The sequence below is a fragment of the Martes martes genome (genome assembly GCF_963455335.1).
Source record: "Martes martes genome assembly, chromosome: 17".
Lineage (NCBI taxonomy): Eukaryota > Metazoa > Chordata > Mammalia > Carnivora > Mustelidae > Martes > Martes martes.
This window is the reverse complement of record NC_137905.1, coordinates 41,620,317-41,641,468: the sequence shown is the minus strand read 5'-3', so window position 1 is coordinate 41,641,468 and position 21,152 is coordinate 41,620,317. Positions and strand designations below refer to the sequence as shown.

At 48.8% G+C, this 21,152-nt stretch overlaps 1 protein-coding gene across 1 annotated transcript in view; it reads right to left on the bottom strand.

Moving 5' to 3' along the window:
• Positions 1-6,948: 6,948 nt before the first annotated feature.
• GARRE1 (granule associated Rac and RHOG effector 1) overlaps positions 6,949-21,152 on the bottom strand; it is a 50,034-nt gene continuing 35,830 nt past the window's right edge. Inside the window, exons 8-13 of the mRNA XM_080828664.1 lie at positions 17,787-17,912; positions 15,855-16,888; positions 11,637-11,802; positions 10,807-10,944; positions 9,177-9,255; positions 6,949-8,684 (exon numbers count right to left, since the gene is read on the bottom strand). Coding sequence (XP_080684790.1) covers positions 8,376-8,684; positions 9,177-9,255; positions 10,807-10,944; positions 11,637-11,802; positions 15,855-16,888; positions 17,787-17,912 — 1,852 coding nt within the window. The 3' untranslated portion in view covers positions 6,949-8,375. The remainder of the gene's footprint in view (positions 8,685-9,176; positions 9,256-10,806; positions 10,945-11,636; positions 11,803-15,854; positions 16,889-17,786; positions 17,913-21,152) is intronic.

Below are 21,152 nucleotides of genomic sequence, written 5' to 3'. Positions count from 1 at the left end.
AGTGGAGGGACATCATTTAACAAGCTTTACACAGCTTTACAATGTAGCAGGAATGGAAAAAGAACAATAGATAGGAAGCTACTGCCTCAAAGCAGGCCAGGGATGAAGGTGACTTGAGTCGAGGTAGTAGAAGTCAGGCATGGTGATCTAGACAGACTGAGTGAAGAACTGACAGAAAAAGACCAAAGTCACATCCAGTTTTTAACACAAATCCCTGGAAAACAGAATTGTCTTCACATCTGGGAGAGATGAAAGTCTGGGGTGGGGGTCAGATCACAAGCTCTGTTAGACATCTAAGTGTAGGTGTCAAGTTGGGTATTTTTGACTGGAAGACAGGGAGAGAAAGTTCGAGCTGGAGGAAAAACTTGGGAGTCATCAGTGGATGGATTGCATTTGAAGTCATGAGTCTAGGTGAGAGTCTGGATGACACAGTATGGATGGCCACAGAGGAGAAGAGGTCCAAGAACTGGGCACCCAAACTGAGCTTCTCCATTGCCTGCTTCCTCCAGAAAGCCAGCCATCTGGGAATGAACCATGTCCCGCTGCTGCCCCAGTCCCCCCCCCCCCAGCTCCATGCAGTCCCTGCCTCCTCCAACCTCTGCAAATGGCTTTTCCCTTCCTGCCCAGGAATATATGGGGTCCTAAAGATGCACAAGGAAAATGGAGAAAAGCTGAAGACTGAAGAAATGAGTGATCAACAGGACTTTACAGGGAGCCGCCCTGTCCACATGGGCCCTTACTTACCCAGAGTTTTCGGCCAACTGTCAACTGAGATGTAACTGAACTTCCCTCACTCAGCACACCCCTGACAGCACTGAATGGCATCTGTTCTCCTGGAGTCCCTGAGAAATACTCCAACCAGCATTTCCCACGCAAGCCAGGAACTTGTCTACACAGAACAGCACTCCCACCCCTAAATCCCGTGTTTTATAACCTTATCCAAAAGGAAGGCCCGTCTCAGTAGCCATGACCCCCTCATCACTTGCCCTGTGATTCCTCAGATGGCCCTAGCCCAACCGTAGCCACTGATTGCCTTTTTCTAGTAGGCTCTTTCTGGTGACCACAGTGGGTGTCTGTTGTCTTTATCCAAAACCACTGCATCCCACTCCTGTGTCTCTTCCTTTGCCTCCTCAGTTGCATCAGAGAAGAGCCCATGACCTAAGCCAGCCAAAGGAGTGTCAGCGGGAGAAACTCAGTTTTGTGTAGTGTTAAGCTGCCCCTTCTGAAAGAGTAGACCTGAGGATCATCTGAAGGAAGACAATGCAGAAAGTCACCCCCGGAGCGATGCCAGAGTCAACTTCACAGGGCCCAAGTTTCTGGTTGCCGGGCCACCTCTGTCTGCAGCTGGAACATAAGTCAGTGATTTCCCTTCATGTTGATGTTGTTGGGGCTGGGCTGTCATTTACAACTACGTCTTTCCAAAGGTTTTCTTGGTATTCACCTGACCACTGCCACACTGCTTCTCTAATTGTCATCTCCTGGCCACTTGATCCCCACAGGTGCTGCTTTGGTTACGGAAGAAGAGGCTGGCCATAAGACCTGATGATTGCCTTTTTGAAGGCTTCATTTTGTTTGACATTCTCTGATATACATACCTTCGGCACTTTGGGCTCTCTGATTCTCAGCATGTTTAACTACTCCAGATTTCCCAATAATATTTGAAGTTTGACATTGTGCTTTGAAAACCCAGTTACATGCATTCTTTTTAAATTTATTTTTGCAAGACAGACAGACACACACACACACACACACACACACACACACACGAGCAGGGATTTGGAGGGTGGGGTGGGGGAGGTGAGCGGAGTCGGAACTTGATCCCAGGACCCTGGGATCCTGACCTCAGCCAAAGGCAGATGCTTAACCAACTGAGCCACCCAGGCGCCCTATATTTTCTGTATTAGCAGAAAACTATATTGCTATCTGGAGGGCCAGAAGTCACAGCTGCTAAAGAGAGAAAACAATTAGGAAGAGACAAAGAAGATCATTATTACTTGAAGATGATTCATCAACCAACTACTAGCATTGTTACTACTCCCGCTGGTATACTATGTTTGGAGTTCTGCGCCAAATGCTCGCCCATATAATTCTCAGAGCAGCCCTGTTATCCTGCTGTCCTCCCCATTAAACAGGCAGGTTAAGAAATCTGAAAATAGCCACCCTATTGCTAGGTGGAGAATCAATCTAAGGTTGCCTGATTTCTGAGCCCTGATCTTTATCACAACCCTGTCTTGCCTGCCACTTTCTGGCAATTCCCCATCATCCCAGTTCTGTTTTAACCTCAATTAGGCCTCTATGATATTAATTCCAATCGACAGGGTAGAATTTTACAAGTGGAAAAGGCCAAGAAGGGCATCTCAAACAGAAAAGACAGCAGCTTAATCATAGGCAACAAACTGAGGGTTGCTCAGGGGAGGGGGAGTGATGGACACTGGGGAGGGTTTGTGTTGTAACCAGCACTGGGTATTATATAAGACTGATGAACCACAGACCTGTACCCCTGAAACAAATAATACATTATATATAAATTAACGGAATTTAAATAAAATAAAAAGAAAGGACAGCAGCACGGAAAAAGTCAGAGAAGTAGGAAAATCCAACCACTGCACTGCGTTAACACTGGTCCCTCTATACCGGATCTAAGGATTTGTGTAGGGCAACGGGGAGACACCCTCCAGGAAAGGTGCGGTGAGCGGGAGAGTGATCAGTTACTGGAGTGTGAGGTTAGCATCCCAGATCAAATCTCACGGGATGGTTTGGGATTTGGAGTTTGAAAATTTTTCAGTGTAAGGTAATTTTACGTTATCACAAAAGTGAAACCTTACTGTTTTCCACCACCATGATCACCATCGCCACATGTTGTGCCAAGCCCTGTCTACAACTACCTAGAGTACAGGGCTCAGATACCTGAGGATCCTGTGGCAGTGAAGCTTGGAGGGATGGACTAAGCCACAACCCAAAGAAAACCTGGTTGGCTCAGAGCCTAGTGCAGCCTTGGAAAACCTGTTGGGTCCCACTGAATATTTGCGGAACTAGCACTTAGCCTGCGGCCAGCGAGCAAGCAGAGTTCCAAACGGGAGCCCTGTTCTGTAAATGGGGAAACTGAGGCATGGGCATTCAGTTAAGGCAGGCCTTCATTCGGGACAGGATTCAAGCAGAATCTGGAGACTAGGGAATCACCCGCTAAGGTCGGAGACAGTGCGGGGGGAGAAGGGCGGGACAGTTCTGAGGCTGAGATGAAGTAGCCCACAGGAGGTCGGGCGCGGGGCGATGGACGCCGAGGGATTTTCGCCAGCTGTTCCGGGGAAGCGCACCCACCGGGATGCTGAGTCATGGCGACCTGGCGAAGCCTGGGAACTGCGCCTCCAAGGAGCTGCGCGGAGGTCCTTGCGCTCAAGCCACTCGCGCTCAAGCCACTCTCGGGAGAGGCGGTGCGCACGCATCTACGTGTAGGCGAGGCGGGATCGGCGCAGGTTGGGGGCGGCGGCGCGCACGCGTCTGCGTGTGGGCTGGCACGTACGGGGTGCACGTGTGCGCATGTCCTCGCGCCGGGTGGGGAGCAGGATGCAGGGAGCACTAGCAAACGTCCCCGTCCGCACGTCTGGAATGGACGTGCGCGCGCATGTGCGCAAAGTCCAAGTAGGGTGGATGTGCGCGTGCGTACGCGAGCAGAAACGCGAGTGGGGTCATCGGCGCCCCCCGCAGGCGGCGAGCTCATCTTGCATCGCGGTGTTTGCGCGACAGATTGTCGCTTTGGGATGTCGCCCCAGATTTTCCCTGTGACTCCATTGTTAAGTGCTTGAAAAAAATTCCTTAGGGTTTCCACGAGAATAGAAAACTCCATAGTTATTAAAAGGTGCATAAATCCTGCCTGCAGTTCCCAATGTCAATCTCGTTTCACAGTTCTGGTACAAACTCTGGCATCGTGTATTATTCTTCTAGTTTGATGTGAGAGCTAATTCTAAGTCGTTATTATTATTATTTTTTGGCATTAGAACTTGCTCAATAATTTGCTCATCAACACCTCGTTTGGTCTGGCTCCTCTGGAATTGTTTCGCGCTGTTCTGCACTCTGGCCATGTGGCCACGAACAAGACTTGTTCCCTTCTCTTAGGAGGCCTTCATTCTAGTGAGAGGGGCGAAGGCAGACTCGATTCCAGGGGAGCGCTAAGTGCTATAATGAAAAACAAAGCGAGTAAAGGCTGGGCTTCCACCCAAAAGAGAACAGATGGAGGCAGAAGCAGGGAGCATCGTGGGAGCAGCAGGCAGGTGGGCACTGGGGGAGGGGCACTGAGGTTGGCAAAAGTGTATGAAACCCTAAGACCAGAGAGGAAGAGGCAGGAGCCAAGTGAGGACCAGGTTGTTGGTAGCATATGTGTAAGAACATGATGGAATCCAAATGTGCTTGTAGATAGACTTACAGAACCTGCCAGTTGAGGAGAGTAAAGGAAAGAATTAAGAATGTCTTCTAAGATTTCTGCCAAAGCGGTTGGGTGAATGGATGGTGGCACATCCTCAGAAGTATGGAAAAGATGGGGCTGTGAAGACTGAGTTTTGAAAGCAGAGACTGGATTTTCTTTTCAGCCCTGGCTCCTAGCAAGAGCCTTGCCCCTAGGTGACTTTAGATGTTGCAAGGAGCATGACCTCCTGAAACAATCCTTCCTTCTCACTTAAGCCCACATCCTGAATCCAGTCCCAGTACTAGCCACATGCAGTCCCCCCACCACACTCACAGAGGCCTGAGTCCAGCCAGCCTCCCCTTGTGGAGTCAGAAGGCCAACTGTGGGTGATACTTCCGGGAGCCTGCCCCCGGATGTTCCTCAGCATATGTGGCCGGGAGGCAGCCAGTCATGCTTTCCTTGGACATGGCTTTTTGGCACTTGAGGAGTTGGCCATTGGAAGGGTTTATTTCCTCTGTGCCTCCAGATCAGGAAGCAGGTCACAACAGTGGCCACACAATGCACAAAGGACTATCCCCTCAGAGTGCCGTGGCTGGCATGCCGTGTTTCAGCAATACTCCTTGAGTTGGATGCCCTACTTTGCCAGGGTCCCCCGGGTGACAAAGGAAGGGTCACCAGCCTCCCAAGGACCCTCTTGCAGCTCAGGTGTAACATCTGTTCAGGTTTCCACTCAACCATCGTGCATGTAGCCAGGCCCCGGGACTCCTCTTGTCTCATCCACTGCCGTGAATCGAAGTCAGTGAACAGCACCATGTAACTAGTGTTGAAGAGTAACATGCTTGAATAAAAGGCTAGCATTTTAATATGCACTTCTAGTGTATTTCCTAGCACACTCATGCAACGTAGCTGTTACTAAGCAGCCTTGTCCTGGGGTGCACTTAGAAGGCTCTGGGTCTTGGTCCCCATGCCCAGCTTCTGGGCATTTCAGCAGAAAAAAGCCTGAGCGATACTTACACTGGTAGGTTATAGATTAATGCTCATATCCATTTTCCTGAGCTCCTGAAAAGAAGTTTTGATCAAATAGTGTCTTGCTCTAAGTGAAAAGAAGCTGAAATTCCCCTGTAACCCATCCTCCCTTTGTGGTTCACATTGAACAAGCTTTCCTTTTGCTGAGCAGGATGATATCATCCAATGAGACTAGTCCTTGTCCCTGAAAGGTATGGTGTCTTTGCCAGATATGGGGTCCCTGCAGAGCAGGGGGAGAGCTCATCCCTGGGTCCCCTCCTTGGAAAGGCTGGCTGGGCGGCTCATAGTGCCCAGGGTTGGTGGAGGGTGGGTGTTGGCAGGCCACAACCCAAGGAGAGAACCTGCATCCTTCCAGGTGGTCTCCTTCACCATAACATTGGCTCTGTCCCTACAGAAGCCTCTTCCAGCAATTGGCCTTAGGGAAGCCGAATGGAGAGGTGTAGTAGGTCATCTGCTTCCTGCTCACCCACCCCAGCTCATCTTAATATTCCCGGTGGTCTTTCCTCTCGTGAGGTCTCAGAACCAGGGGCCGGGCTGACCTAAAAAGCAATGCGGGTGTCCCTTTTCAAAGTCATGAACCAGGCAGGGCTTCTCATGTGTCTGCTGCAGTTCATTTCAAACAGAGATACAAAGTATTATTAAATGTATATTTTTAATAAAGCCAATAGTTATTTTACTTATAGGAGCTTTAAAAGTAAGATACAAAATGTAGAGTTCCAGTTTGGAAGCGTTGTAACTATTCACACGATGTCCTGCTGATGCCCGAGCAAGGCAGTCACGCCCGGCCATGCAAAGGACACACACACTCACACACGCACACACATGCGCTTTGGCAAGACCCCTCTGCCGAGCGCAGCACCTGGAATTACCAGTGTTCAGAGCAAGGCGGTGCTGAGAACACAGCACCTACAAGGAGACCACACAAACAGCTTCACACAGTCTCACAGCCCACGGAGATGCGATTACAAAACGTCCCGCTTAATCGAGAAAAACAGACCAGAGAGTGACAATGTAGCAGTGTCAAGGTCACCTGCACTGGGGCGTCAAGGGCTGACCTCTGTCCAGGGTGAGGTCTTTGGGGAGGCACTATTAAAACAAGAGTACTTCAGTATAATCGAACTTGAAAATACAAGGTACTGTGGACACGTTACGGAAGGAAAACAGAAAACTACCTTACAAGGAAAACAGCCACGAACACGCTCAGACAGATACACACTGGGACAGTGAACAGAGACAAGAGCCACGCAGGGTTGGTGCAAAGCACGTGCCTGGAGAAGTCTATGTACAAAATAGTTCTCTGTAAACATGGTGAGGTGAATGTTCGGAAGCCACGGTGAAAGGATCAGAAGTACAGGCAGCAACGGCATCCCCACACAGCACAAAAGACGACACCCGAGGCCTGCAAACAGTCTGGCAACACAGTACTAAAAATTCAGATGGCTGGGCTCAGACACCCCAGGGGGCCTCTATCATTAGTGTGTATACATACATATACATATATATTTTTTCTTTTTGGTATTTTTAAATATAAATTTACTTATATCTGTAGAAAAATGAGAACATAAATGTGTTATTACAATCTCTGCTGGAAAAGCTTATATGGAGTTAGAAAGAATAAACCATTTATTAGTAGTTAACATATATATTAAAATGGTTTAATGATTTAAGAAAATATAAAAAAAAATATTAATACTGTCCAACTTTCATACCAGAAAATATTATGGATTTTTCTCAATTAGACTTTTTCAAAGATGAAATATGAAAAATTTAAATAAGTTTTATATAAAGAACTTCTGTAACCTCAATTAATATACAGCGGGATATGTCTACTCTGTAGAGATATATGTATCATTATTTCTCAATTTAAGCACCATTCAATTCTTCTGGATCCATTCTGGCTGGAAAATATCTCTAAATCCACAGGATGTTACCTCTTTAATGGCACATGTCAACTGAAAATGAGGTGGTTTTTTGTTCTTGTGTTTTTTTTTTTTTTTTAAAGACAAGACTTTAAATTAATTCCTATCTACATCTTAATTGTTTGTCTTGAGCCAGCTCACAAATGTTACTGCAAGTTCAAGTGCAGATGTCTCTGTGCAGCCTCTTGACCACACCCCCAAGTTTGGAGACTGTGTCAAAGCCTCTGGCCACGTGTGGATCTGAGGGCAGCAGGTGCAACATCTTCCCGCACACAGACAGCAGCCAGCTGGCTCATCTCCATGCACCATCAGGAATATGCCTCTCAAACGATCCTGGTTTTGTAAATCCAGTCAGGACTGCACCCCTGGGGTGCTGCTTAGGGTGGCGAAGGGCTGGCTGCCCACCCACAGAAAAAACAGGTGATTGCTTCCAATCACAAGTATTCTATACTCTGCCCGTTTTGTGTAAGCTTAAATAAAGATAGTGTTGAACAAACATCCAGCCTCTATATTTGTTATCTTAAAATATTCAATGCGTTTTAGGCGGGAGATGTTTTAACTAAAAACCTATATGAAAAATAGCTATAAAATACAGTGATTGATGTGGTCATCACTCAACGTGTTAAGGAGGAGGAGGGAGAGGGTTTCGGAAGAATGGTCAGTTTTGCTCTCAGCCTTCAGGCCTGAGGCCTTCCCAGCACACACAGTGGGACTACAAACTTGAGAGCTGTGTTTCTCAAAGTGTGACCTGCATCAGAATTACTGGGGGAGCTTAGAGCTCAAAGATCCCCCAGCATCTCCCTGAGGGTCAGAAAGCTATTTCCAGCTGGCCCTCCAGGGCTCTGATGCCTCCAAAGTTTGAGAAGCCAGGCCTTAAAGGCTTGGAGCTGCCAACTACCCGCATCCCCAGGGATCCCTGCCTGGGACAGGGGTGCACTGGTCCTCTGGGGGGGCTGGTGCCAGCTAGTCAGCCCTGGGGTGGGGACGCTGGCCCCAATAGCTCTGGGCAAGGCAGGCAGGCTGGCCCTGGGTCAGTACTGGGGCAAGTAGGCCGGCCGGCGCTCAGCCTTCCCGGGGAAGGCCTTGAAGCCCTTGGGTGCTGCCTTGTGTGCTGGTGGGGGTGGGGGCTGCGGTGGGGTCTGCACATAGGTAAAGGAGGCGGCGCTGCAGTCGCTGGTCGCGGCCCACACTGGCGACTGCAGCATCTGCATGGTGTCGTTCCACTGGCTGCCGGGGCTGGCAACTGCGTAGAGTGGGGCGCTTGGGCTGGGCAGTGTGCTGGGCAGCGGGGCCGGGTGCTGCCAGGGCGCTTTGGGGGGCCACGTTTTGGTTTTGTTATCCTGAGAGACAGAAGAGGGTTCTTAGTGGCATTTCTGGCAATCCGTCATCTTTTCCCACCTCCCCAGGTCTCTGGTCCTTATCCCTACATGGGAGACAGGGGAGGAGCCCCTCACCCTTCCCACAGACCTGGAGCAGCACCATCCAGCTGAACTTGCAGTGACAGAAACGTTCTGTGCCTGTGCTGTTCAATGCAGCAGACACTCCCGGCATGTGGCCCGTGCTACTAAGGAACTCAATTTGTATTTATATCGGATCCATTCCAATTTAAATAGCCAAATGTGGCTACTGGCTATCACAGTGCACAGCACAACCCCAGGTGCTCCTCTACATCTGGCTCTGAGTCAGGTGAGATGGTTAATCACAGGGAAAAAAGTTGTTCACCACAAAGAACCCGTCTTTGAAGCCCTCTTGAAACTTAAGCTTTGGAACCTCGATCATGGTTTGTACCCCACACAGCTGGCCCTCCGTGGCCAGAGCAGGGCCCATGGTACCTGGTTCACATCCTCCACTGTGGTAAGAAGAGGCGGTGAGGGGAGCGTGCTGGTCTCCTGCTCTCCGCTGCTGTGTTTCCTGAAAGAACCAAGAGCTCAGTGCAGTGGGCGTCTGGCTTGCTGCCCTGCTGACCTTGACACGCTGGCCACCTGGTTCTGGGCACTGGTTCTAGGTGGGGAGACCCTGGGTCCACTGCACGCAGGGGATCGGGTGGGAGGGCAGTGAATGGAGCACTTCCAGGAGGCCTCTGGGCTTGGGGTGGGGGGCTGGCTCTTCCAGCAGCTTTGAGTCTGCTGGCTCTGGCTTTTGTTAATGTAGTCAATGGATATTGACTGTTTACCATGCCCTGGGGAAGTGGGACTTAAAAGACTGTTAGTTTTAACTACAAACATGAAAAATTTGTTATAATGTTGAACAAAAAAGGGAGGATGGCGCAAGCTCCAAGCCAAGTAAATCAGTCTTCCATGCTCCCACCTGCAGACAGCGGTCTCTACAGAGGCCATGCTCCTGGTGGCTTCCTCGCCGTCTCATCGGCCTCTCCGATTTCCCTTGTCTAACGCAGATATCTTAAATGTTACCCCTGGCTCAATCCTGCTCCTCCAGTCTCAGCTCCTTGGCACCTCCTTTCAGACAGATACTCCAGCCAAAACTTTGCATATCATTCCTGATTCTTCTCTCTCACACACACCCCACTGCCAGTCTCTCACCAGTTGCTCCCTCATTGTGTTCGGCTGTCTGCTCATCAGAGGCCTCCCTGACTCCTATATATATACATATATATATGTGTGTGTGTGTGTACATATATATATATATATATTTTCTTTTTTTAAGTAGGCTCCACGCCCAGTGTGGAACCCAATGTAGAGCCTGAACTCATGACTCTTGAGATTACGAGCCGATATCAAGAGTCTGATGCTTAACCGACTGAGCCACCCTGGCGCCCACCATATTTTTCATCATAGCAACTAACTAAACCTAACATGTTTGATTTTTTTCTTTCCTTTTTTCTTTTCCCTTCCCTTCTTTTTTCTTTTTTCTTTTTTATTTTTTTTTGACTAGTCATGATGCCCAACGAGGGGCTTGAACTCATGACCCTGACACCAGGAGTCTCATGCTCTACCAAATGAGCCAGTCAAGCACCCCTACTTTCAAAAACTTCTTAGACCTGAATATATTCTATTAATGTTTTCTTTTCAACTTTGATGAAGAAACTAAGGAACAGAGAGGGCCAGGTCCTTGTTTGGAGTTGCAAAGCCTATTGGTGAGTCCTGATTAGAACCTGGTCATCCTGGTCCTGCTCCTTCCACAGAAAGGGCTGCCTCTTGTAAGGCTCAGACCAGTATCCAGACCCATCTCCAGAACCCTCCCTTGCCTCCTACTGGTATTTCTGGCTCCCGTGTGCATGAAACTCTTCTGCCAGTGAAGCTTCAACCCAATGTTAAGTCACCTGGGCTATAAGCAAGCCCACAGGGAGCCTGGGCTACAGTGAGGCCGTGCTAACAGAGGCCCTCTGCCTCTCTCACACCAGGCTGACTGGAAGCCATGGCGGTCCTCAGCTTTCCAGAGGAATGAGCTGGGGAACACATTCATGTGCCCCTTTATCCTTTGCTTTTAAAAATCTCTTCATACCTTCTCTGCTTGACAGCAGCCACGAGGTCAGGCCCTGAAAACATGGAGAACAAACTGTCCCCGTTGGCGGAGGATGTCTCATCACTTGAGCTGGCGGAGTCCCCCTGAGCACCAGACCAGCCGCTGTGCAGGCCGTCCCTGAAAGCCAGAGAGAGAAGCTGGTCCCGGGCCTCCTACAGCCAGCCTGGACACCAGCCAGACATGCCCGAAGCTTTCCCCACTACCCCGCATTCATCTAACAACCAGATCGTGGTCTCTTGTCTCCCCTTCTAAAAACCCGAGCTTTCCTTCCTGTCCCTTATTTCAAAAGTAACATGTACTCTTCGCTGCCCCGTACTCTTCTTGGAAGCCTTTGGTTTGCATGTGAAATTCATGTTAGAGCAAAAAGCCGAAATGGTCTTTAGCTGTCCAGATTTATTAACTGGGTGGCAGTAAGAGACATGCAAATCCACAGTTCTTTGGATACATTGGTATCTGAACCATACACATTTGCTTTTTGGAGTTTACAAGATTTGCATTCCATGAATCGCCTGGGGTTCACAGCCGTGCCCATTTCAGCACAGAGACTGTGTTAAACATTCAGTGACCTCACAAACACCATCAGGTAAGTTCCGGGCAGAAGAGTAGGTGCCAAAAATCATCAATTTCTACCAATGGTGTGTTCACCGGGGCATATCATGGCACTCGGCATCTTTGGGGCTGTCACAAAACTCTGACCACCTGAAGATCTGACCAGATGGGCTTGGAATCAAGTTGTCTGATAAGAGTGCAGAGGGCCCCTTGGGATCCCCAGGCCCCAAACTCAGCTTCCCTCCACCCCCAGCACTCACCCTTCTGTGAAGAACTCTGGGAAAGGCCAGGTCCGATGGGCATCATCCATGGGGGGCCAGTGGCCCCGGGGGTGGCCTGGGCGGCGGCCATGTTGCACTTGCCGCTTCTGCTGCATTGCCTGGCTCACTCCTGCCACGTAGCGAGCAAACTCGGGGTCTGAACCCACTGTGTTAAGACAAAGGGGGAGAGAGGGGTTGGGGACACACTGGCCTCTTGTTTCCTTCCCTGCTGCCCGAGCACGTGCTGGTCACACACACAGTGAAAAGTGGGGAGGTGCTGCCAGGCTGGTGGCCCCAAGAGCTGTAGGACTGGGGTTTTCAGCCGGACATCTGACCTGGGGAACGGGGTGTGCACAGGGACTGTCAAGAAGGGTTAGGCCTAGGACAGAGGTGGGCTGAGTGGGACCGAAAGACAGAGAACAAAAAAGGATCCATGGTTAAAGTTTAAAGACAAATACCAGATACTTAACAATGTTCCCATGTCTGGTGCTACCTACATAACAACTTAGAAAATCATATGATTGATGTCTTTAAGTGAACTAGTAACCTTAAAGTTGTCAAAGCATCAGTGTCATTGTCACTTGGCCCAATCTGAATCCAGGATTTTCCTGGATATTGGATGGCAGATCTACTCACTCTGTGTGAAGACAGTGAGTAATGAATGAGATGAAATTTCAGAATTTCAGAGGTATTAAGAGGTGACCAGAGGGGCGCCTGGGTGACTCAGTCAGTTAAGCATTTGCCTTTGGCTCAAAAAGTCCTGGGACTGAGCCTCAGATGGGGCTCCCTGCTTAGTGGGGAATCCCCTTCTCCCTCTCCCACTCCCCCGGCTTGTGTTCCCTCTCTCTCTGTGTGTCAAATAAATAAATAAAATCTTAAAAAAAAAAAAAAAAAGAGGTGACTCGAAACATACTGGCCAGAGCTGAGTAAGGATGGGCAGGACAGTACGAGTGGGAGGAAAAAACAGCATAGAGGACACTGAGAGAAAAAGTCAAACAAGAAGATACAGCGGGGGTGGGGGAGGGCGTGTGAGGGGGCGCCTGGGTGGCTCAGTTGGTTAAGTGTCTGCCTTCAGCTCAGGTCATGATCCTGGGGTCCTGGGATTGAGCCCTGCATCGGGCTCTCTGCTCAGCAGGAGGCCTGCTTCTCCCTCTCCTCCCGCTCATGCTCTCTCTGGCTATCTCTATCTCTCTCTCCCAAATAAATAAATAAAATCTTAAAAAAAAAAAAAAAAAGAAGATATGGCAGGAAGGTATCTATGGTTCACAAGCTGAATATGACTCAGCAGTGTATACTTAAAGCTTCAAGCTGGGAAAGATACTAGGGCAAAATCTCATTCTTAGCTCATCCTCAGGGCACTGCCACAGGACTGCTGGTAAGACTGCGCGCATTGCACAAAGATGCCCACAACAAGGGAGGGGAGGGGCTGGGCTGAAATCAAAGCCAGTCAAGCTATGCCTCCAGGGACTAAGTGTGCCCTGTCTAGAAGGGGTACTCTGCGAGAGAACTGGCCTTGCCCGAGATGGGGCCTTCTGTGATTTCATCTATCCAGAGGAGTGCCCTTCCTTCATCTGGGGAAAGGGAGATGCAGATCTTATGCCCTCAGGGCGGCGTCTGCAGGAAGGTCCATCAAGGACCTGCAGATCAGAAAGGACAGGCAGAAGATGAAGCTATAGCATTTGTGGCTTAAAGACATAGAGGCCATCCAGGACTCAACAAAGGTCAAAAACGGTAAAATTCTGCCAAGTAGTGTTTATACTCTGGACTTAATTACATGACTATTAAAAGATGTACAGACTGTCTAAGAGCAGTTGAAAAAAATGCCCCGTGCGGCACTGCGCCCACCCCAGTCAGTGGCAGCCAGGTGGGGCCTGCTTTTCCAGAGCAGGGTGGAACCGTGGGCCCTTCCTGTGCCCCGGGGTCCAAGGTTGCCCACGTCTACCAGAGAACAAGAAAGCGTGAGCAGCAGTATGAGGGATTTTTAGATGACCTAAGGAAACACTACTTTCCATTAGTAGCTAATGCTGGGCTGTTTGAGCAGGGAATTCCTCTTCTGCTGGTTATTTATATAAATATTTGCTATAGTTATTTATATATTTTACAGTATTCTTTTATTTTTTTTAAAGATTTTATTTATTTAACAGACAGAGATCACAAGCAGGTAGAGAAGCAGGCAGAGAGAGAGGAGGAAGCAGGCTCCTTGAGGAGCAGAGAGCCCAATGAGGGGCTCGATCCCAGGACCCTGGGATCACGACCTGAGCCGAAGGCAGAGGCTTTAACCCACTGAGCCACCCAGGCGCCCCTTACAGTATTCTCCTTAAATGGAATATATTTTCCACCTGTATACCTTCTGCTACGTTAAAGAGTAATGCATTTCTATATATTTATCTTGTAACCACCCACCTTATCAGATGCGCTAATTCGTTTTTTTTTTTTTTTTTTTTATTAAGGAGTCTTGTTGGTTTTTTCCCCCTGTCCAATTCTATTGCCAGCAAAGAGATGTGCTTTTCAGTTTATCTTTTTCTAAAGTTTATTACACATGTCTGGCTGTATTTGCTAGAAAGTCCAAGACAAACTTACACGCTATTGGCAGTAACAGTTGCTACTCTGTCTGGGTCTTGATTTAAACTGGAATGATTCTGTTTCACTATACAGAGTAATTCTTGCTCCTGGCTTTTGGTAGACAGTCTTTTTAATATTCAAGAAATTTCTTTCTTTTTTTTTAAAGAAATTTCTTTCTATTCCTGTCTTACTTGGAGGTTTTTCTTTCTTCTTCTTTTTTGTTTTGTTTTGTCTTTTGTTTTTTTTTTTAAATCACTGGTGGCTTTTATCAAATGTCTTTATAACTTCTATTGTTGTGTGACCTCTCGTGCAGTGGGGTGACACCATGGGTTACTGAGCAGCAGCAGTCCTTCCATGGTCCCACCTGCCTACGCCGGCGGTAGTAACAGAGAACTGCCTTCCCATCACGGCTCCGTCACCCCACCTCTATGCACACTCATAAAGAGAGGACTACGGTTTGCTTTCTAAATAACCCTTATGAAGTTTTTATGGGAAAATCATGTTGGCTTCATAATTACTGTTCCCATTTCTTCCACTGAAACAGAGCTAGGCAGGTTTTCCACTTCTTGGCACAATTTTGGTGATGTGTATTTTATTAGGAAAGAAGTCATTTTTCCATTCAGTTTTCAAATATGTTGTCATTGAGTCATACGTAGTAACATCTTAAACTTCTTTTAATCTCTATTTCTGAAATGATATCTTCTTTCTTTTTTAAATATTTTATTTATTTATTTTAAAAATTTATTTATTTGTCAGAGAGAGAGAGAGGGAGAGAGAGGGCAAAAGCAGGGGGAGCAGCAGGCAGAGGCAGAGGGAAAATGAGGCTCCCCGCTGAGCAAGGAGCTCAATGCAGGACTTGATCTAGGACGCCAGGATTATGACCAGAGCCGAAGGCAGAGGTTTAACCAACTGAGCCATCCAGGCGCCCCTCCTTTCTCTTTCCTAATCTTGTTTCTCTTTGCTCTCTCTTACTGAGACTTACAATAAATTGGCTTATCTATTCTGTCGGCCTTCAAGAGACCCTTTTAGATTTTATTTATAATTTCTACTATACTTTTCTTCTAAATTCAATTAATCTTGGCTTTTCTCCTTAATTACTTCCTTCTCCTAGTTTATTTTTGTCTATTTCTAAGTTCTTTTTCTAATTTTGTGAGATAACTCTGGTGGTATTTTCACACTGTTGAGGCCAGGAGAAGCCGCATTCTCTGAAGGCAGGAGGATGCTCTACCACCTTTCATAGGTCCTAGCGTTTAAGCAAAGAAGAATCATAGACCAGGTCATGTAATCAGGAAAAGAACAGCTCACAAAGGGCCTGATGCCTTGGCTCGCACGAATAGGAGGGCCCAGACAGAAGCCCACTTCAACTTTGGGACGTGGAGCCATTCGAGGAACTTCTCTTGGCCTCGATCCCAGCCTCTGCACAGAGATAAAACTAGTGGTCCTTACCTTCCTAGGCTCATTCTCACCATGGCTTCCTACCTTTGCTGGATGTGTCCCATACTTGCCATCCAACAGCGAGAAAAGGTCTTTAAAGGGAAATTAGCAGTTCACTTGCCCCCACAAGTAAGGCTGTATCAGATGGGCCCTATGAAGTCCCAGTGATTACATTTCTGTGAAAACCCCAGGGTCGGCGCAGGGCGGGGGCGGTCCACATACCTGCAGGATCAAAGGGCAGAATCTCTCCCAACATCCCAAAGACGCCATCACTTTGGTCACGGTTTGGCCAGGTGTTATTTCTAGGTCCCTGCGGCTTCTGCCCCAAAACCTCCGACATCACATTATCCATATAGCTGCTCACCAGACCCAAGCTGTACAAGTCAGAACTGAGATCAGATATGCCAGGCCACTGGCCGAGAGGAGACAGACCTGCTCCGACTGGCTGGGCGGGCTGCTGGGCTGAGCCATGCACCCACTTCCCAGGGGCCCGAGGCTGGGGAGGAGGCTGCTGAGGTCCAATAGGCTGGAGCAGGTGTTGATAGTACTGGACCTGGGGTTGTTGCTGCTTTGGGGATGGCTGCTGAGGTGCCAGGCCGGGCTGGGGGGTCAGAGGGGTGTGGGCTCCAGCCTGGGGTGGCCGCGGTGGAGGGGGCACTGGCAGTGGTGGCTGCTGTGGCGGCATGGCTCCTGCCTTCTGTTCAGTCACCATGGCTGTGGCAGCAGAATTACGCCTTGTCACCAATGGGGAGCCCTGATGTGACTGGCCCATGTTAAAGCCCGAGAGAAAATCGATCACCTCCTGCATTTCCTGATCAGTCGGTAAGTTCATGCCCTTCTCATCCTTGCCATCATCCCCTGGCAGGAAGTTGTCACGTCTCTCCAGGAGAAAACCATTGGCCATCTGATTACTGGAATTCTGCGCTGACTGTGAAGGGTCTGTAGTCCTAGGGAAATTACCAATGTTCAAAATGCTTTGTAACCTTGAATCAATATTGCTGGGCATTTTGGCCTTCTCTTCTGAACACCCAGCTATGAAGAGGTTTTTGGAAGGGGTATTTGGGATGGAATAATTTGTGCTGCTGCTAGAGCTGGTGCATGAAGCTTTCTTGGTGAACCGGGATGTTAGCTTGGAGAACGTCTTCTGCAGGCCGCCTGAGGATTTGTTCCCGTTCCCAGAAGGCAGGTCAGCCTGATTCCCAAAATCGCAGATCTCCCTTTGAAGCTGGATCTGTATGCAGGGTAAAGCTTGTTCCCTATTTCAACAGAAACATATTAAAAATTAAAAAAAGACAAAATACAAACTGGATCTCTTTGCATCTAAAAAAGACTTTAAGGACAAAAACAGTCTCTCTAGTTGCCTGGTGTCATGTTCACCTATTTTATAGAGAAATAAAATGAACACCCTGACTTTTAAGTGTACATAAGACTGATTCAGCAGAGGGATGTGGGTAGGGGTAGGGCAGTGGGCAGAACTCAGTGACACCATGCAGCACTGTTGTCCTTGGAAGGAACTTACAGACAGTGCCAAGAACAGACGCCTGTTACTTCCAGGGTTTTCCGAAAACTTTCCTAGTACCGAAAGAGAGCCCCAGAGATGAAAAGGGTGTGGGGCTGAGGCAGGCGACGGCTGCTGTGACCCGGGACAAGCCACCGCAGTGTTCTGGGCCTTGGCACTTGTGAGTTCAGAAAGGGGTCCCACAGCTGGATGTTCAAGGTCCCTACCATTCTGAAGTTCATAATTCCCAGAGACAGTCTTGTGACTATCAGCTGCTTTCAGATAGAAATAAATTTCATGTAGGATATTAAGTAAATTTTCTACACGTTTCTCTGGTCTTCGTTCATGAGGAGAATATGAGCTGGGCTAAAATCCTTTTGATGGACTTACTCTCAAATGGTAAAACCAATGAAGGCAAACATGTTAAGTAACCGAGGAATCTGGATAAAGGGCAGAGAGCAATGCTCGGTACGAATGCAACTTATCAGTAAGTTCGAAATGATTCCAAATTTAAGTGACCAAAAAGTTCTCTTTCTTGCCTTACTTCCTCACAAAGGATCAGCGATGTGAGCATGCAGGAGACGGTACACGGGCACACTGTCCCTGACTATGGGCCTGAATGTGAGCTACTTCAGGGGATCAGCAGGGACACCCACCTCCCTGCCCTCCAGCGGCTGAGGTCCAGCACGGCCGTGTAGAGCACGTCCACCAGCCCCAGGGTCTTCTCAGGATCGAGGCTTCTCTGCAGCAGGGACATGGTAGCAGGGTCTTCCTTCAGGCACCTAGGCAGGAGGCAGGCTGCGTCAGTCTGCGCAGCACTGCTCTGGAAAAGGGTCCCAAGTAGGTTTCGTACAAAAGGCTACAATGTTTACATGCTTTTGGCACCAAATGAAAATTCAGTAATTAAAGACCAGTTAGAGAATGACAAGGCTAACACTGGAACTTTCTGCTGTGCAACGGGAAGAGAAAGCCACAGGGGCTGAGATCACCCTAGATTTCTAATTCTCTTGAGTCTGGTAGGAAGAGAAGGGTTCAGTGGAGGGGCTACGTTCTGGGGGCCCTGAAGCCCTCTTACGGTCCACACCGGCTCCGCCCTTGACTTTCTGTCTTGCTGTGTTCAGATTCCGGGATCTGACACCCTTTCCAAAACACCCTTGTCCCCAAGAAACTAAAGGTCAATGGAGGGACAAACGTGGACTCACCGCAAACTTCAGGTAAGCAGCAAACATGGTCTTCCCACATGAGTGAATGTTTTCCCTTTCCAAGCTGACCACTTCAGCCCGCATCCCCTCTCCTCTGAGCTTGGCCATCCCTGCCGTTTCTCCCCTTCTTTCCCATCACAACCCTCATGTCACCAAGAGGAGATCTGGTCCCTCCCCTTACCACTAATCCACCCCTTCGAGTGCCCGTGCCTGCACTACCAGCCTGCCCCTCCGGTCATGGTCAGGGTGGAAGACAAGGCCTGCTCTGCCACCGGCTGACTCTCCAGCCGAGCACTGCATGCTCTGTACCCTCCTGCTTTCCTGAGGACCCCTGCTCACCTAATCCCCCCGCCCCATGACATTCACCTGGGCCAACAAACTGGCCTCACAGACCAGCTTCTTTCTCTCAGCCCCACATTCCCCTCCAGATACTGCCAAGTTCCCTACTCCCCCTTTTAGCAAAACACTTTGTCTCCTCCTCTTCCTGACCTCCTAGTCTCCCCTCACCCCACTCCTGCTGGGCTTTGGTCCCCATAACTCCACTAGAATAGCTTTTATCTAACACCTTTGATCTCGTCAGTGTCAGAGGTCAATTACTGGTCTCTATCTTACTCAATCTCTCAGCAACTTGTGCAATGCTTCTTTCCTCCCAGAGCACTATCATCTGTAGCTCGGTGACCCCAGACTTGCTCAACTTTCCTCCCACCTGGCTGGCAAGCTCCTTCCTGGTCTCCTCTGTTGACTCCTCCTGCTCTGCTTCCCCGACCTCGGTATGGCGGCGTGTCCTAGGCTTTGTTCTTTCTCCCCACAATACTGCATCTGGTCCTGCAGCTGTACAGACCATCTTCCACAGAAGACTCAAATTTCCTTCACCAGCCGACCCCCTCCTCCCGAACCCCACTCTCCTGAATCTAACTGCACACTTGACATCTCTTGGGTACATCTAACAGGCAGCTTGGTCAGCACAAGTGCTTCCTCTCCTCTCCATCAAAAACCACTCTGAAACCTATACACTTCCTCTGTAAGTACACAACACAGCCATCTACCCCAAACCTACACATCATCTCTGGCTACCTGCAACCCGTGCCAGTCCACCACCAAACCAAGCACTTCTCGCCACCTCTTTTATTACAGCTCTACTCCAAGAAACCACCCGCATCTGTGTCTCAGGACCAACCTCCCAGCTGGTCTCCTCTCCCCTATTGCTATCCCTCCCAGCCCACCCTCCACACAGAACCAGAGTGAGTCGGTAGCGCCAATCAGAACACATGACTTCCCTGTTTAAAACCCTCCAGCGGCATCCCATCAGGACTGAAATAAAATCTATTCAACCCTTGGGGGTTTCTGTGACCTTATCCCCCCGGTTTCTCTGACCACACCTCTCTCCACTGTCACCTCCATTACCCTTGTCCCAGTCACAGGCTTTGGCTTGCTCCCTGAATATGATGGATTTGCCCACATCTCAGGACTTTTGCTTCTGCTGCTTCTGCCCAGCCTTCTCTCCTGAGACCTGCTTCCCACCATTCAGGTCCACGGTGCCCATTCAGGGTACCTCCACCAAGAGGCCTCTTCTGAGAGGCAGAACCAGGAAGATGTTGTCTGTCTGCTGCTAGGCACTCTGGCAAATAAGTGGTAAAGTCGACAACTTGCAAAGCCATCCTAAGAAGGCAGCAGCACTCCCCAGCGTGACTGAGGGCTTGCAAAGAAATAGGTCTCTGAGGATATGAGCCAGCCAGCCTCAGCAACACTGCGAAAGGCAAGCTCTGCCAGTGCCCAACCAGACCCTGGACTCCTGGGAGAGAATCTTGGCCAGTGGACCTGGCCAGGGTTCATGTACCCGAGTCTCTCAGCCTGGAATTCCTGATTATTAGGACATCTTTGCTCTGTGCTCCCAAGCCACTCCTGGCTGTGATTTGGCTGGTCACATATGTTTGCCCACTAGGAGAGCATTTGCTGGTCATGCGGAAAGAAGTACTACATTTGCTGGGGAGAATAATTTTTCTTTCTGAAAATCAACAAATCGGCACTTTTATTAATTCTTCAGTCCTGAGAGTTGATGGATAGAATCCCCTTAAGAGACTAAACCCATTCTTTTGGCAAGTCACGTAGACTTGCTTAAAACCTTCTACCTGTTCTTAGAAAATCCAAGTCCCTTGGGGACCCTGCAAGTCCTGGCTTCTGTGAGTCTCTCTCTTCATGACCACCCACCACATCTCCAGCCATGCCAGTTCACTCCTCAGAAATCCTTTCCCCATCTGCTCTCTGCTGCATGGCCAGCTCCTTTCCAATGTCTTATCTTCAAGGAAGGACCCTTCGTGATTGACCTCATCCCAAACAGCCTCCCCAGCACCACCCCTGTCATTCTCCATCATATGACATTATTCTGCTCCTAGCCCCTCAAACTTGTGCCAGGGTTTGAACTGAACTCTTACGCTTGCTAGCTGTCCCCTCACCATCCCTCCCATTACAAAGTCGTCTCTACTAGGGACAGAGAGCCCATCTGTCTTGCTCAGACTTAAATTCCCAGAGCCCAGGCAGTATCTGCCACATAGAAGGTATTTAGTAAGTATTTGTTGAAAGAAAGAATGGATGGACTAAAATAAGACAGTTAAAAAATCTAAATAAGGTATTACTTAATTTGGAAAAAAAACACATCTGGCAATGGGACACTCCATTTTATTAAACGCAAAGCATATCATAAATTCTTGACTGCCTTTGCTAACTATTTCATTTTTCCGAAGGTGGAGTAAAGCAATCACTTCTTTTGGCATTCTCAACAAGCACATAGTTTATACTTCGAAAGAAACAAAAATACGTATT